A 14,162-nucleotide genomic window follows, 5' to 3' on the forward strand; every position below is an offset into this window, starting at 1 on the left:
GTTCTCCTTCTTCTTTCTTGTCACCATTTTCTATTTTGATGGCAAGTACTTTCTCGTAATGTTCATTAACTTTCTCGTCTTCACCAAGTAACTGAAGTACACTTCGAATGAGGTTCTCGAGATATATGCCTACTTCTTTTGCAATGTCGCCAGTTTCTCTTGCGATGGCGAATGTTTTCTCGTAATTTTCTTTAACCTTCTGATATTCTCTAAGCCCTTGAATCACATATCCAAGGTGCCCTTACTTTCCTTCTTTTTATTCCCTGTTACTGCTTTGTATTGTGATGGCAAGTGCCTTCTCGTGATGTTCTTTAGCCTTCAAGTAGTCACCAAGCGCTTGAAACAGAGTTCCAAGTATTTCGTAGCACCTTCATGCTTCTTCCCTGTCACCTATTTGTGTTTCAATGGCAAGTGCTTTCTCGAGTTGTTCTTTAGCCTTCTGGTATTCACATAACGATTTAGACTCTACAATTATTTTTTAACCGTGAACCGTCAACGGTTGACGTTTCTCCTCCAATGGAGGCGAAGCCATAATGTTGTCCTGTTGAGTGACTGAAATGTAACAATAGAATACGAACGACCTCTTAGCTTACAACGAAGTCTGCCGAGTTTACCGGATTTTTTTCGCTCTTGGCTTTCGTTTGTTTCGGAACATTTTCGGTCGTTCAACGCTTGGTGACGATTTCTTTGAATCGCTTCCAATGTTTCTAGCAATTAGCACATGAACACACTGTTTCCCGATGCTAGTTAATGTTTGTTTAAGATTATTGGTTAAGTGTCGATCATTCACTTTATTCTTGAATCATCTTTCTTTGGTGGAACAGGGTCCTCATAAATATGGGGGATGCCAACCTCTTATTTTGGACACTAGTGGCCGGTTTTCGATTATGGACGCCACTCAGGCCGATTTTCAGATTTTAGACACTGGTAAGACCGATTTTCGACTTTGAACACAAGTGGCCGATTTCAGATTTTGGATACTAGTAGCTGATTTTGGATTTATATACAGGTTCCACAAAGAATATTAAGCTCCTTTAATTTGCTCCCTATGAAAACAAGAGCGCAATAATCAATTGCTGGAAAAACTCAAAAGGCATTCTCGAATTTATTGTCCAAATATCTCAGCTTTCTTTATTTCAGTAGCTCACAGGAGAACACAAGTTCATAAAATGGGGAAAGAGTTGAGTATATAGAACAAATTAAATGGCAATCTTAATCAGGGCTCGAAAATAACGGTAACCTGTTAATTAATGGTTCGTAATTTTCAACGTTTGGCTACTAAAAATGTGTCCAACTAACCCGACATGGTTGGTAAAATTTTCTAACATATTTAAACATTGGTGGACTTCGGGACAAAGAGCACGTAAACCCTACTCTCAGAGGAATAGTTAGAATACTCAAGTTGTTAAATCAACTTAAACTCTTTTTAGAGAATTTGCTGTAGATGTACTGTTCTTGACTAATCATGGTAAACGAGAGGGAAATAAAATAGGTGCATATAATTGTCAACGTTTTTAAGGTCATTATGCAATTTGAGCTACTCTTTAATTTGTCCTGGTCGTTATTATCAAAATGTTCAATATTTGTGATATCGTAACTTGTCAGCTTGGATACCAAACTTTATAATTTGGTTAGTAAAAAAGATGTCTCCTAACCCGAAGGGTTAGTGATCCAAAAATGAAATTCGACCCCTGTAAATGTTGGAAAAGTATCCTAGTTTGTAATAATCACCACCTTTCGATACTTTTCCAGTCAATATTTTTTAGTCGTTCAATGATTTTAATTCCAAATGACTTCCACAACTGACATTCAATTCTTGACATGTTCCGTCAAAAACCTTTATCTTCATATACCTTCATCCAACTAGATTGCTGTGAACAAAGCACACTCGATTTTATTGGCTGCCTTTTCTGTTCATGTTGCATCCTTCCTAGCTCGAGACCAACTAAACAGCAAGCTATGTCCTTAACTTCTTCAATTGCGGTTCTTGTAGCGCTCCGTTTTGCTTCTCCGTAGTATTTAGATCTTCCAAGTCATCTTCGCTGTCATCCAGGTCATCGTCTTCAGTTATTTCTGTATCACAAAAGGGAAATAATGCATTGGTATCGATGGCACCTGACGATGTGACGATGCGTGAGAAAACTCATTTACCTTTTATCTTAACTGCGAGCTCGAGCAATTATCACTGAGAGAGTTAGAGATAGTTGTGAATGGAAAGGGAGCTTGCTGCATGAACTGAGGGATTTTTATTTTCTTTCTCCACACCTGGATAAACTTGACGGTTTCGGTGAGAAGATATTACTTTAATCTAAAACTTGCTCAAACTTTACTCACGCTTTTCCAAGGCCGAGTGTGTTTCTGATGTCTTTTCCTGTTCAATAATTTCCGTTAAACAAGAGTTAACATCCCGTTGAAGTTTCTTTAAGGAGTGGAGCAGACTTTCAAAATCTTCTTTTCTTCCTTGAGAGTGCTCAGATGAAAGAAGCACATGTCTAAATTCTACAACTTCACCTGTTCCTTTCGTCAGTGACCCTACGACCGCCATTTTGGATATAAGTAGAACCCAGTCTACATCCTATGAACTGTAGTAGCTGCAAGGAACGCCTGTCTTGAATTGTTTCAGCCTCAAAAAAGAGATGCAACTAAGTGAATGGCCGCCTGCGCGGAGAAAAAATCAACAAAGGAAGAATTGAGAATTGTTTTGTCGTGGTTTAACTGTTGGACAGAACAGCAAAGGTATGAGTTCATGGATATCCTCGCCAATAAAGTCACTCCAAACAAACTATGTTCATTAAATGATGCCTTGGAGTCTCTGTCATTAGCAAGCCCAGACGTTTTTCATTGCCAGCTTCGTATGTTCAATAAGTGGTTTTCGCAATGGACTGACCAGGAGAAGAACCTGTTTGTGAATGGTTTGGAGGAAATAGATTATCAATCCGTGCAATATTTTTATGAAAAAGTGTCTCAAACTGCACAGCAGGAGTAGGGAACTGTTACTCATTTTCCAAGTTTGAGAACTTGCCCTGAATTAAAACAGCTTACACGGAAAATAACGAAGAGCCTACATTTCCTTCAGCCTTTTTAGGAGGTGGCTATCTGAGACTCTGGGTCAGAACAGGAGAACTGAAAAGAAGTAAACTGTGTTGTAAGTCCATACCTAACCATCTGTGACAGATTACCTCTGGTTCTTCTTTGGAATGCTATAATATGGTTGAAAAGCCTTATCTGAATCCTTTGTCAGTTTATCTCCAGTGCTTTGTTTGACAGGTAATCTTTGCATACATACATACATACATACACAATCTTTATTTAAACACCATGATTTTTAAAGCTATAAAGCTTGTGGGGTTGTATTTTTCTTAGTATTTATCTTTGGTAAATACTAAGAAAATTTCCCCCTTGTGACTTCAAACAATGCATCTGAAAGCTTAACCCTTTAATGCCTTAGACTGATGAGCATGTAATTTCTCCTATCTGTGTCACCACTGAATCTAACATTAATTAAGGGGATGAGAATAAAGGAAATGATCACAAACCCAACAAGCTCTTGATTGTAAGACAAATTCTCCTTGTATCATAAGAAATGTAGGAAAAACAGTAAAGAGAAGTTGTATACCGATAATGTGGTGCAAAGGTATAGTGAGATAAAATTAGCATGCAAAATTCACCATTTGGTTGGTAAGTCTTTACCTAGGTGCAACTGAATTTTTCTTTATGTTATTTGTTAATGATGCAATACAATTTATAAATCTTTACTTAAAACGCATCTTTTTAAACTTGCTTAACATAAGTAATGTTTCTAAAATTTTACATTACGTACCAAGAGTTTTTATTTCAATTTTTAGCTTTATTTACTATGTACATTTGAGTTTCAATTTGCTTTTTAACTTTTTAATAGCATTGTACCGCACTTTTGATCATATCTACATGGAAAAAGTGTGTTATAAATTTTGAATTTATATTATTATTATTGAAGGTAAAGTGAGATAAAATTAGCATACAAAATTCACCATTTGGTGGGTAAGTCTTTATGTAGGTGCAACTGAATTTTTCTTAATGTTATTTGTTAATGATGCAATACAATTTTGATAATAAAGAAAACTTTGAAACTGATTTAAACTTAAAATTAAAAAATAGATAAAGAAAAGCACCATTCTTAGACTTTCATGTTTTCATTCAATGCAACAAATGATTTAATTGATGTTATCCCCAGAAGTGATTGACTTGTTACTTTTCCCTACAATACATTCACATTAATCTGCCAAAATATTTTTGCTGATTTTACATCAGTTTCTACTAAGTATCTTCCAGGGAGACATTTAGCAGCCAGAAGGGAGAATTACTCAACATATCTTGGGAGTGAGTTTAAACCTAGGTGTCCCTAGTCATTAGTTAGGTGTGGTTTAGTACCATTACACCACCACAGCAAATATATTAAGGACCTTTGCCTATGTGTCCATACCCCCCACCCCCCCCCCCCACCCCTTGAGGAGGAGGGAGGGAAAGGCTAGACATGGTCTATAAGAAATAACATGGATATATCAACAAAGTTGAAATGGTAAATTAGCCACCGTAATGATTACAAAAGCTGACGTTTCGAGCGTTAGCCCTTCGTCGGAGCGAAGTCATTCGCTCCAACGAAGGGCTAACGCTCAAAACGTCAGCTTTTGTAATCATTATGGTGGCTAATTTACCATTTCAACTTTGTTGATATATCCATATTATTTCGTTACTCCCACCGACGCAGCCCCAAACAGTTTCTTTCGAAACTATCAGCCTTTATTCAATGGTCTATAAGAACCTTGGCTGTTTCAAGAGATGAATGCAGATTTATAATATAGGAAACATAACCTCCATCAATAAACTACAAGTGTAGGGAGTTATTTCATGAGTGAACCAAGTTCACTTCGTTACATTTCAAAGTCAAGGTCATCTGAACAAAACAAAAATGGCGAGTAAACTGATCCATTTTTTTTTTTATACAACTTGGTGTTTTTTTTTGCAATAATTTGACAAGATTCTTATTGATAAACAATATTGGCTCAAAAGAAAAGACTTACATATTTTCTGAACTTTTCTCTTATTTTAAGAACCTCCTCACAAATATTTCTCAGAAAGATTGAACTATTTCTGATAAGAAAAAGTTGAGACTAACTCAGCCCCTATCTTGTTTCAGTCCAAAAAAAAAAAAATGAAGCACTCTTCCACAAACCTCTTGCTTGAAGGAAAAGTTCGTTGAATTAGTACATAATGTGCCAGAAAAAAATTAAATAAATGGTAGTCTGTATTCTTGCTTTAAATTCCAGCAAGTAAGAGAATGGATGGAATGCCCTGAACCTTTTTGAAGAAGGCTACTTGTTTTAAATGACCAGGAAGTTTTCCACTCTCTTAATTATAGCTGTGGTAACCTTAGAAACTTCACTCTATTCTGTTGTGAACTCGCTAGATTGTTTTTCTTTTAATTTCACTTCCTTCTTCTGCTGCTGATCTTTTCTTTTTTGTTGTTTTTCCTCTACTTCCTTTAGCCCCATGACTTTCCAAGCTGGATTGCTAGAATTCATGTTTTCTTTAAGAACCATAAAAAACTGCTCATTTATTCTGTCTTGTGTGGCTAAGGCCTCGGGTGATGTTGCCTCTGCTGGAAGTTTCTAAGAAACAGAAATTCATAATTAGAAAGAGGATTACTGTAAGTAACAAGGGCCAGTAAAATTATGGAAATATGAGACATGTGGTGATTATAATTATGTAAGTGTGATATTAGTAATGACTAAAGGCTGATAGTTTCGAAAGAAACTGTTTGGGGCTGCGTCGGTGGGAGTAACAAAATAATTTGGATATGTCAACAAAGTTGAAATGGTAAATTGGCCACCGTAATGATTACAGAAGCTGACGTTTCGAGCGTTAGCCCTTCGTCGGAGCGAATGATATTAGTATGTGATGTGAATTCTATCACACAAAGAATTTTTCAACGAGTTATGTTCTCCTTTTCAGACAGTAGCTGGTAAAATTTATTGCCCTTAGTATCTCTTATTTCCTCCTGAAATTGCTTAGAATTCTTAAAATTCAACCTGTAAAAGGATTGCTTTTCCAGTTTGAACATTTCTTTCACCAGTCATGCTCAAAATAAATGAGAACACTGTTGAAACAACAATTATTTGATTACCCCTATAATATTAGCCTGTGCTATGCTCTGAGTCTGTAGTGAATTTTTTGAAAAAGTGGGAGAAAAACAGGAGCAGGGGTCCCTGCAGTTTGTGATCATCTGCATCTGTGACACTAAGCAAACTGCAAATGAAAACAAATTGTCATTTCTATTTATTTATGATCACTGACTGTTAGAGACTGTTAGATGCAAGGGGTAGTTGCTTTACATGTGCCTAGGCCTAAAGGGTAGGAGCTCTTTCTCTCCTCCTCCTCCCCCCCCCCCCCCCCCCCAGAAAGGCAGCTGAGAAGGTAGGCCTCTGATGCCTTCTGATGCCCTATAACCAAGACGGATCCGTCAATGGAAACCTAAGATTTGTGTTTATCATAATAACATCATATTAACGTGGAATTCGACCTTCCTACCAATGAAATAGCCAGTTACATAATTAAGCTCGTATGATCCACATTTCTTTGAAGGTAACAACCTACAAAATCTCAGTCCACCAGGATTTCCGGAAGAGATTCATTTCGTTTTTCTTATATTATAAGTGAGTTCATGATTCTGGCTATTTTAATCTTTAATATCATTGTCCTCTTAGAGAACTTAGATAGGGTAAACGCCAGAAACTTGCAGGTCAGAGACGTGTATGTAGCCATCCTAACGCGACAAAATAATTGTAACCAAACAACTACCTTGATCATGTCTTCTTTGGTTGGTACAAGAACTTTCATTAACATCCAAGCCAAGCCAGTACCGCCGACCATAATTCCTGAACTTAGCAAAAATCGGTATAAACTGTCACTTATCGCCATTATTGATCGATAAGTCGAAAAGATGAGGTTATGTAACCAGGCCCAGAGATATTGTTGATCTCGGAAAGGATTGGGCACCATTCGGCAGTCGATAAATAAAGGCACTTTAAAAAAATCTATGATCTTCTGAATAACTAGCAAAAATGGCGTTATCTGAAAAAGATATTAGTTCTTCCATCACTGAACCGGACGCAAATACGAAGGGTTTCACTTTTCAGCAGACGATGATTCGAGTAAAGGATCCTAAAGTATCGCTGGATTTCTACACGCGTGTAATGGGCATGAGGTCAGTTTGGGCCAATTCTTTATGGCGCTAATCTTTGTCTGCGTTGTTTGTCTTAATCAGTCAAAGTAGCATGTACAATTTCTGCAGTTTAAGGTTATTTTTGGAACTTTCCTCCGCAACTCTCCCTCTGTGAGTGTGGACGAAGAGGAAGAGAACTGGGGTGGAGGGTGGGGGGGGGGGGGGAGGGTGTCCGAAATTTCGGGTGGAGTGTGTGCTTCTTGAAACACCTATCAGTTTTCAGACCATAGATAAGTTGTCTTTTTCTCTATAATTTTTCAAACCTGAATGGTGATGAGAGGCCTTATCTCACAAACAACATAGACTATCCAATTTCAGACCCTGATCCCAAGGGTTGTACACTGAATCCTTACCAAATTTCAAAGAAGTTTGCCCCACCCTTGGCAGAGCAATATAGAAATGAACCCTCTGAAATTTTGGCCACAAATAGAGAGGCAAAGCTCTGCAAGACATGAGTCTGAATTCTTTTTTCCATTACCCTCCCCCTTGTTAGACATTACTAATTTTCTCAAAATTGCAGTAAGGTATAATTATGCATTGGCAATGAGCCATAAATAAATTATTATTCCTCTAAATTCATTTATTTAGGAAATGTCTAAATTCTCTTTCATCTGGTACATTTTTTAACCTTGATTGCAGATGGAGGGGTCAAATTTGTATCTTAGGAGACTGACTACTAACAACTGTTTTTTTTTATTATTATTATTATTAATTGTCCATGTGATATAGGCTTTTACAGAAGTATCACTTTCCAGAAATGAAGTTTTCTTTGTACTTTCTGGGATTTGAGGAAGCATCAGTCATTCCAAGTGATGCTGATGAGAAGACCAAGTGGCTTTGTGCTCAAAAAGCAACTTTAGAGTTAACACAGTGAGTAAGAAATGTAATATATTTGTGATTTGTAGTCACTGTAATTACTTGCTAATTAAGAGTACATATACTATACAAGTGTGTTAAGTTACTGAAGCACACATTTGTGAACATTAAGCCTTATGGAGTGGGCTGTGACTTTGAAAATTAGCTCCTCAGTGCCCACAAAAAAAAATTGCCTTATCTTGCAAGTGGTTTGGAAAAAGTATCTTTCAGACTGCAGATGTTAATATGGAAGTTTTTGAGTAAATCTGACAAGTTTTTATGTTTTACCATACTGACAATAAATTGCATATTTTCCTGTATGTTTCATCATCAGTGTGTTACAAGTTTATTAATGATTGAACTGAACCTCCTGGAGATTTTGAAACTCTTTTTGATGTCAACAGTAACTGGGGAACAGAGAATGACCCTGATTGTAAATACCACAATGGAAACTCTGAACCAAAGGGTTTTGGTGAGTATACCACCTTCCTTTTACATTCTGTAGCAGGTAGAAACAATTTTAAAGAAAGCCATTCGTATGATCTATACAGGTCACAACCTCAGAGCTTGTCCCAGTTTTGAAAGCATGTTTCAATCAGAAGTATTGATTTTCAAGTTACCATTCAGAAATTTCTGATTTCTTTGTCAGTCTACTGGCATCTATTTAGACTCTTAGATGGAGAGAGGCACTGTGAGTCAGACAATACTCCACAAGGACATGCCTATTCCTTGAACTCGTGCATTTCAGACTATACTTCAATACACATATCAGAGAAATCAAAGGCCATTAATCCAATGATCTAATGTTATAAAACATCAATGCACTAATCAAAGACATGGAAAGCCAATTTGTCTCTCACCTCAAATGACTAAATGTTACACTGTCACTCTTAAGTTTACTAGAGGTGATCTTAGAACTACATTTTTTATCATAACTTTTGCTTTGTTTCTTCGCATCCAGTTGTCATGAAGTTATGACAAATAAACTGCCTCCCCAATTTGAATTAGATCTAAGGAATGAACTCTGCTGAGTGTTGTAAGTTCAATTTCTGCCAAAAAAGAGAAGTTTATTAAGCCTACATACATAGATTCTATGTTCATCTTATTCTCTCACTAGGCCACATTGGTTTCACAGTGCCTGATGTGGACAAGGCCTGTGACCGTTTTCAAAAGCTTGGGGTGAAATTTGTCAAAAAACCTAATGATGGTAAGCTTGTATGATGATTGCTAAGTGGAAAACATTCACAATTTAGTTTGAAAACCTCTAATTTGGAAACTGAAGATGGGATAATCAGCTGATGATAACTGACAAAAGCTGACAGTAATTAACCAATTTCTATACAATCATCCTTGCATTAAACAGTATTCTTTTTTTTTTTATCAAAATACTTTGAGAGGATTGTCTGATTACTTAGGAAAGTATTTTAGAGACTGAGAACTCATTTGGAAACATTTTAACACAATAATTTCTTTGCATTTGTGTTCAGTAGTAGTCTCAATGATATTGATCTAATTATTAGATATTCATTTGCTTTCCTTCTTTCCATCTAAAGGTAAAATGAAAGGAATTGCATTTGTTGAAGATCCTGATGGCTACTGGATTGAAATTCTCAATGGAGAAAATCTTCTCAGTGTCACTAAAGCTTTTGCTTCTTAGAAGCATTGCTGATGTTTTGAGGTTCTAAGTTTTTGAAAATGTACTTCCAATCAACTGATCAGTGGCAAACTGTCTTTAGAAACTTCAGAACCAAAGCATTTCTCTCCAATAAATAACAATGATGATCACTAACTTTAAATCTGTATAGATGTATTGTAATAAAACTGCAAAGTTCTATGCAAGACTGCTAAAAAAAATTGCTGTGTTGTCTCATTGTAATTGTTAATGTTTCTTTGTTCTTCTTTATTAAGTTATCTAAATCCAATACTTCTTCCTTCATGGGAAGGACAAGGTGTCCAATAAGCTTTGGAGATCATGGTATTCTCCAACTCCTATCAAACTCCTCCCTGTTAAATTTCTTGAGTTATTATTCACTGAGCCCTGGAGAATATAATTTTGTTACTCTAAATTAAGTTTATTCTTATACAACTACATTTTAAAGGAAAACCAGGAATAGAGAATCATTAAGTTTATTTGCATTTTTTAACCTCAACTACTTTCACTTATAATTACAGACTAACGATGCAAACAAATAAATAAGGCTTCTGTCACTTTATCTAATTAGCTCCTTACACTTACACTCTCGATAGTGCTCAATACCTAAATTCTCCTTAAAATTTTAACATGCTGTCAATTAGAAAGGTACTCTAGGATGTTGCTTTGTTATTGATGTCACAACAAATTCTCAGGATGGAGTAATGGAGGAATTCATTGTTAACAGTTGGGAGAATTTAGTTCTAGATATTGGGAGTGAAGATTTGTTGACTATCATGATGTCTTGTGTGGAGAAATGGTTGTGAAGGGACTTGAAGCTTTGTTTGCAGCTGTCCTATTGTCTGTTTTGGGTCTGTCAAGTCCTCTTGTGACTTGTGGGGTGTTAGTTTTGTACAACTGTGGACTGCTGTATGGCCTTGTTAGCATAGAACTGCTAGGAGAACTGGCCACAGATGGTAGACTTGGAATATTCACCTTTGTAGTACTTGATGGTCGTATCCAATCATCTTTGAATACTTGAATTGTTAAGTGTGATACATGACTGGATAACTTGTTGGTTACGTGAGCAAGCACCATCTGTAAAAGAAAACACAGAACAGAAAAGATCTGTTTGAGGCTGCAGAGCTCAGATTGAAAGACAAGGTTCATGTGTTAACTAAATTTTAAGGCAGAGAGTGCCTCAGTTCAAGATGAATTTAAATCTTGGTTCAACATCATCATTATTCTTAACAATCTTAGAAAAGAATAGAACAGAATCTTTACTTATACACGATAAGAATTAAAGCTAAAAAGCTTGTGGGGTCGTGTACTTAACAAAATAGTACGATGTACCAAGTGACATGAAAAGCCTCCACAATACTCTGCCGGTTGTTGGAAGGAGGATGAGGATGGAGATAATGCTATTCATTGGGTGAATCACTATGCACTGGATTAAGCACAGTATGTTTTGTTAACACTCATCTGCTGGACAGTGGTATCTACTCTTCGAACAACTGGGCCCTATACTATAAATTTGTAGTCAGTCATGTCAAAGGAAAGTTTTCTTTTTGCGACAAAAAAAAAAGAAAAACACTGTGATCTTCCTCTTTTACTATTTGGATGTAATTTGGAAGGAATACTTCACAGCTGTCCTTACCTGTTCACTAGCATCTCTTCTTACTCTGACATGCAAGGAACCAGCCTATACAAGTTTGACAGCAAAATGCTAATCATTATTATAATTAAAACCACAGTCAGAAATATTACTCAACACAAGAAAACCATTAATGACATACTTTCTGATGCCAAATTTTCAAAATATGCCGTTACAATTATGAGACAAACCTGGTGTAAACTTTCCTTTTAATTAATTTTGACTTTCCTTATTTTAATGTCTCCTTAAAGGCCCATGTTATGTAATTTGTCACATCAGACTTAAAAAAAAAAAAACCTTGGGGGCAGTTATTGAAGCGGAGTGCACAATCTTATCACCATAGCAATCTGCTCCTTTTTATTTCTTTTTCGTAAGAAATGTCAATGAGAAAAAAGGCATTATGGTGACAGTAAGGTGTTTTATGTATCTCACCATTCTTCCAAATGAAACTGTCCAGAAGTGCTCATTTCTGAATTCCAACACACCATCTAATGTAGATGCCTACAATAGTAATGAAGTAAAGCTGATTGATCTTTTCTCAGTAATTAAAATATTTGGGAGGAAAGCACAACTGGATATATGAAGAGTTCTGAGATCACTGACCAAGCAATAACCGCAAGGCAAATGTCAGGCCACTAGGTATTACAGGTTATATCGCACATAGAAAGTAATAAAACTCAAACACTCCCACACCCCAAATTAGGATGACGAAAATCTTTATTTTCGAAGTTGAATGGCTAACACTTTTCTTGCAAAAATTATTGAAACCTTGTGATCTTTTAGACCATTACCTTACCTCGCGCAGACACTTGTCTATCTGGCTCATGATATCAATAGGGCAAGTCTGTAGGATATTAATTAAAATGAAATTAAAACTAGCTCATTAACTGAAATTATAAAAATAACAGTATTCAGGTTATGGACATTATCAAACACAACTACAGTGAGACCCAAAGCTCACTACCTGTAGAAGAATCTGCTCACTACCTGTAGAAGAATCTGTCCACTACCTGTAGAAGAATCTGCTCACTACCTGTAGAAGAATCTGACCACTACCTGTAGAATAATCTGTCCACTACCTGTAGAAGAATCTGCTCACTACCTGTAGAAGAATCTGTCCACAACCTGTAGAAGAATCTGTCCACTACCTGTAGAAGAATCTGTCCACTACCTGTAGAAGAATCTGTCCACTATCTGTAGAAGAATCTGCTCACTACCTGTAGAAGAATCTGTCCACTACCTGTAGAAGAATCTGCTCACTACCTGTTGAAGAATCTGTCCACTACCTGTAGAAGAATCTGTCCACAACCTGTGGAAGAATCTGCTCACTACCTGTAGAAGAATCTGTCCACTGTATATGCTGAGAGGTAACATGGTTGCCCACATCATAAATGCTGTCACTATCGCACAAAAGCTGTCAGCAATGAAGGATTGACTGGTAAGAAAAAAAAAATTATCAGTTACATTACTTGGTTTGTAACTTTCAAGTATTTAATACCACATCTCACACAGTATTAAAAAGAAAAAAAAAAAACATGTACCAGTAATTAAAAACTATGTTTAAATTTTGACAAGACTTGTAGGTTGTCAACACAAAGAACAGCCTGCAGGATGTATTCATCTACCCTTCACATTTAGCTGTATAACCAAAATAATGACTTTTTGATGAATTTAATGATTTCCAATACTATAATTTACTGCATTTGATTAATTTTAAATAGATGCAAAAAGAATATCAAATTCTCTCACTTGTAGTTGATTAAAAAATCAGTTGCAAGAACTAATGCTGCTCCAGCCACACCCAGCAGAGCTATAGGGTTGAACCTCTGTACAAGAACTTTGCCCAAAAATGGTGCAAATCCACAAATGCTGCAAAACAACAATTCATCAACTCAGAGTTTTAAGAAATCCAGTGACTTTCCCCTCCAATGTTAGAACTTTGAAGAAGTGTTTGCAAAAATAAATCTAGGCCAAACCCTACAACAATTCATCAAAATAGACAAACAGGCATTCTAATCGACTTCTTCACCATTGAGTTGAAATACAATTTTTCTTTTTCTCCATCACTGAAATCTAGTGGGAGGGGAGAAGAGAGGGAAGAAGAGGGAGGGAAGAAGAGGGAGGGAGGGAGGGGAGGGAAGATAGAAATTTTTTTTACTCAGAGACAGTGTTCATTAGGCAGCAAAAATCAGAGATTTCTCAGACTGCTATGCAGAATTCTTCAACTTATTTTCAACAGCCTGCTGGTGCAAATTTTTTTCATTCAGATGAGGAAAATATTTTCCTCTTGTGACACCACTTGTCAATGAAAACTCAGGAGACAGTGACAGCAATTCTACTGGTGTTGTTACCAGCAGCTTTAGCTAGAGAGGAGATCAGTTGTTCTTTAGCTCAGCAACAGCCAGCCAACTGCATTTGTGTGATGTTTAATCTTTTTGCCAGCACTTTCACTCAAATATTTCCCCATGTTTGTTATTGTATGCAACTAATAATCAAACTGCTGACAACCTGACAGCCAACTCACCTATGACCAAAATCATTTACTGCATCCTGCAACCAATTTGATGAAGCAGCTTAAAAGAAACAAACAAAAGGGATTCAGTCTGCCTAATTTTAAAAAAAAATGGCATTTAAGGTTAACTAAGCTTAAAGAGAGCTGCAGTGCTAAAGAAACATTATAGAACCCAGAAATTAAAGCTAAAAGGTCCACCCAGTTTTAGGTGGTTAATACCAAATAGATGAATAAACTAAGGTGAGGGATT

At 36.4% G+C, this 14,162-nt stretch overlaps 4 protein-coding genes across 5 annotated transcripts in view; 1 reads left to right on the forward strand and 3 right to left on the reverse strand.

Moving 5' to 3' along the window:
* Window positions 1-1,086: 1,086 nt before the first annotated feature.
* LOC111330372 (uncharacterized) lies at window positions 1,087-2,567 on the reverse strand. The gene is made up of 2 exons (XM_022935209.2): window positions 2,335-2,567; window positions 1,087-2,073 (listed from the first exon to the last, which is right to left on the reverse strand). The coding sequence occupies exons 1-2, from the start codon at window positions 2,543-2,545 to the stop codon at window positions 1,958-1,960; spliced, it is 327 nt and encodes a 108-aa protein (XP_022790944.2). The 5' UTR covers window positions 2,546-2,567; the 3' UTR covers window positions 1,087-1,957.
* A 2,382-nt stretch (window positions 2,568-4,949) lies between these two features.
* On the reverse strand, window positions 4,950-7,038 carry LOC111330371 (uncharacterized). Its single transcript, XM_022935208.2, has 2 exons — window positions 6,838-7,038; window positions 4,950-5,648 (listed from the first exon to the last, which is right to left on the reverse strand). Exons 1-2 carry the CDS (start codon window positions 7,036-7,038, stop codon window positions 5,424-5,426), a joined length of 426 nt encoding a protein of 141 aa, XP_022790943.1. The 3' UTR covers window positions 4,950-5,423.
* LOC111330370 (lactoylglutathione lyase) lies at window positions 5,562-10,329 on the forward strand. 2 transcript variants are annotated; one of them, XM_088762461.1, is made up of 6 exons: window positions 5,562-5,686; window positions 6,622-6,692; window positions 7,991-8,131; window positions 8,521-8,588; window positions 9,234-9,323; window positions 9,670-10,329. In XM_088762461.1, the coding sequence occupies exons 1-6, from the start codon at window positions 5,627-5,629 to the stop codon at window positions 9,771-9,773; spliced, it is 534 nt and encodes a 177-aa protein (XP_088618587.1). In that variant the 5' UTR covers window positions 5,562-5,626; the 3' UTR covers window positions 9,774-10,329. The 2 variants fall into 2 exon arrangements, with proteins under 2 accessions (XP_088618587.1, XP_022790942.1); XM_022935207.2 differs by lacking the exons at window positions 5,562-5,686; window positions 6,622-6,692 and adding an exon at window positions 7,101-7,243.
* Window positions 10,228-14,162, reverse strand: part of LOC111330369 (zinc transporter 6-A) — an 11,228-nt gene continuing 7,293 nt past the window's right edge. Inside the window, exons 10-16 of the mRNA XM_022935206.2 lie at window positions 13,925-13,973; window positions 13,150-13,269; window positions 12,733-12,835; window positions 12,197-12,244; window positions 11,833-11,901; window positions 11,404-11,448; window positions 10,228-10,844 (exon numbers count right to left, since the gene is read on the reverse strand). Coding sequence (XP_022790941.1) covers window positions 10,542-10,844; window positions 11,404-11,448; window positions 11,833-11,901; window positions 12,197-12,244; window positions 12,733-12,835; window positions 13,150-13,269; window positions 13,925-13,973 — 737 coding nt within the window. The 3' untranslated portion in view covers window positions 10,228-10,541. The remainder of the gene's footprint in view (window positions 10,845-11,403; window positions 11,449-11,832; window positions 11,902-12,196; window positions 12,245-12,732; window positions 12,836-13,149; window positions 13,270-13,924; window positions 13,974-14,162) is intronic.

Source organism: Stylophora pistillata, chromosome 6 (assembly GCF_964205215.1).
Source record: "Stylophora pistillata chromosome 6, jaStyPist1.2, whole genome shotgun sequence".
NCBI lineage: Eukaryota > Metazoa > Cnidaria > Anthozoa > Scleractinia > Pocilloporidae > Stylophora > Stylophora pistillata.

Bases quoted from the DNA above. Each gene is read 5' to 3' on its own strand.
- LOC111330372 (XM_022935209.2), bottom strand. From the start codon at position 2,545: ATGGCGGTCGTAGGGTCACTGACGAAAGGAACAGGTGAAGTTGTAGAA. The intron at 2,074-2,334 runs GTGAGTAAAGTT...TTTGTGATACAG, and splicing joins ACACTCGGCCTTGGAAAAGC to AAATAACTGAAGACGATGAC.
- LOC111330371 (XM_022935208.2), bottom strand. From the start codon at position 7,038: ATGGTGCCCAATCCTTTCCGAGATCAACAATATCTCTGGGCCTGGTTA. The intron at 5,649-6,837 runs GTAGTTGTTTGG...TCTGTTTCTTAG, and splicing joins CCAAAGAAGACATGATCAAG to AAACTTCCAGCAGAGGCAAC.
- LOC111330370 (XM_022935207.2), top strand. From the start codon at position 7,101: ATGGCGTTATCTGAAAAAGATATTAGTTCTTCCATCACTGAACCGGAC. The intron at 8,132-8,520 runs GTGAGTAAGAAA...TGATGTCAACAG, and splicing joins GCAACTTTAGAGTTAACACA to TAACTGGGGAACAGAGAATG. The intron at 8,589-9,233 runs GTGAGTATACCA...TTCTCTCACTAG, and splicing joins CTCTGAACCAAAGGGTTTTG to GCCACATTGGTTTCACAGTG.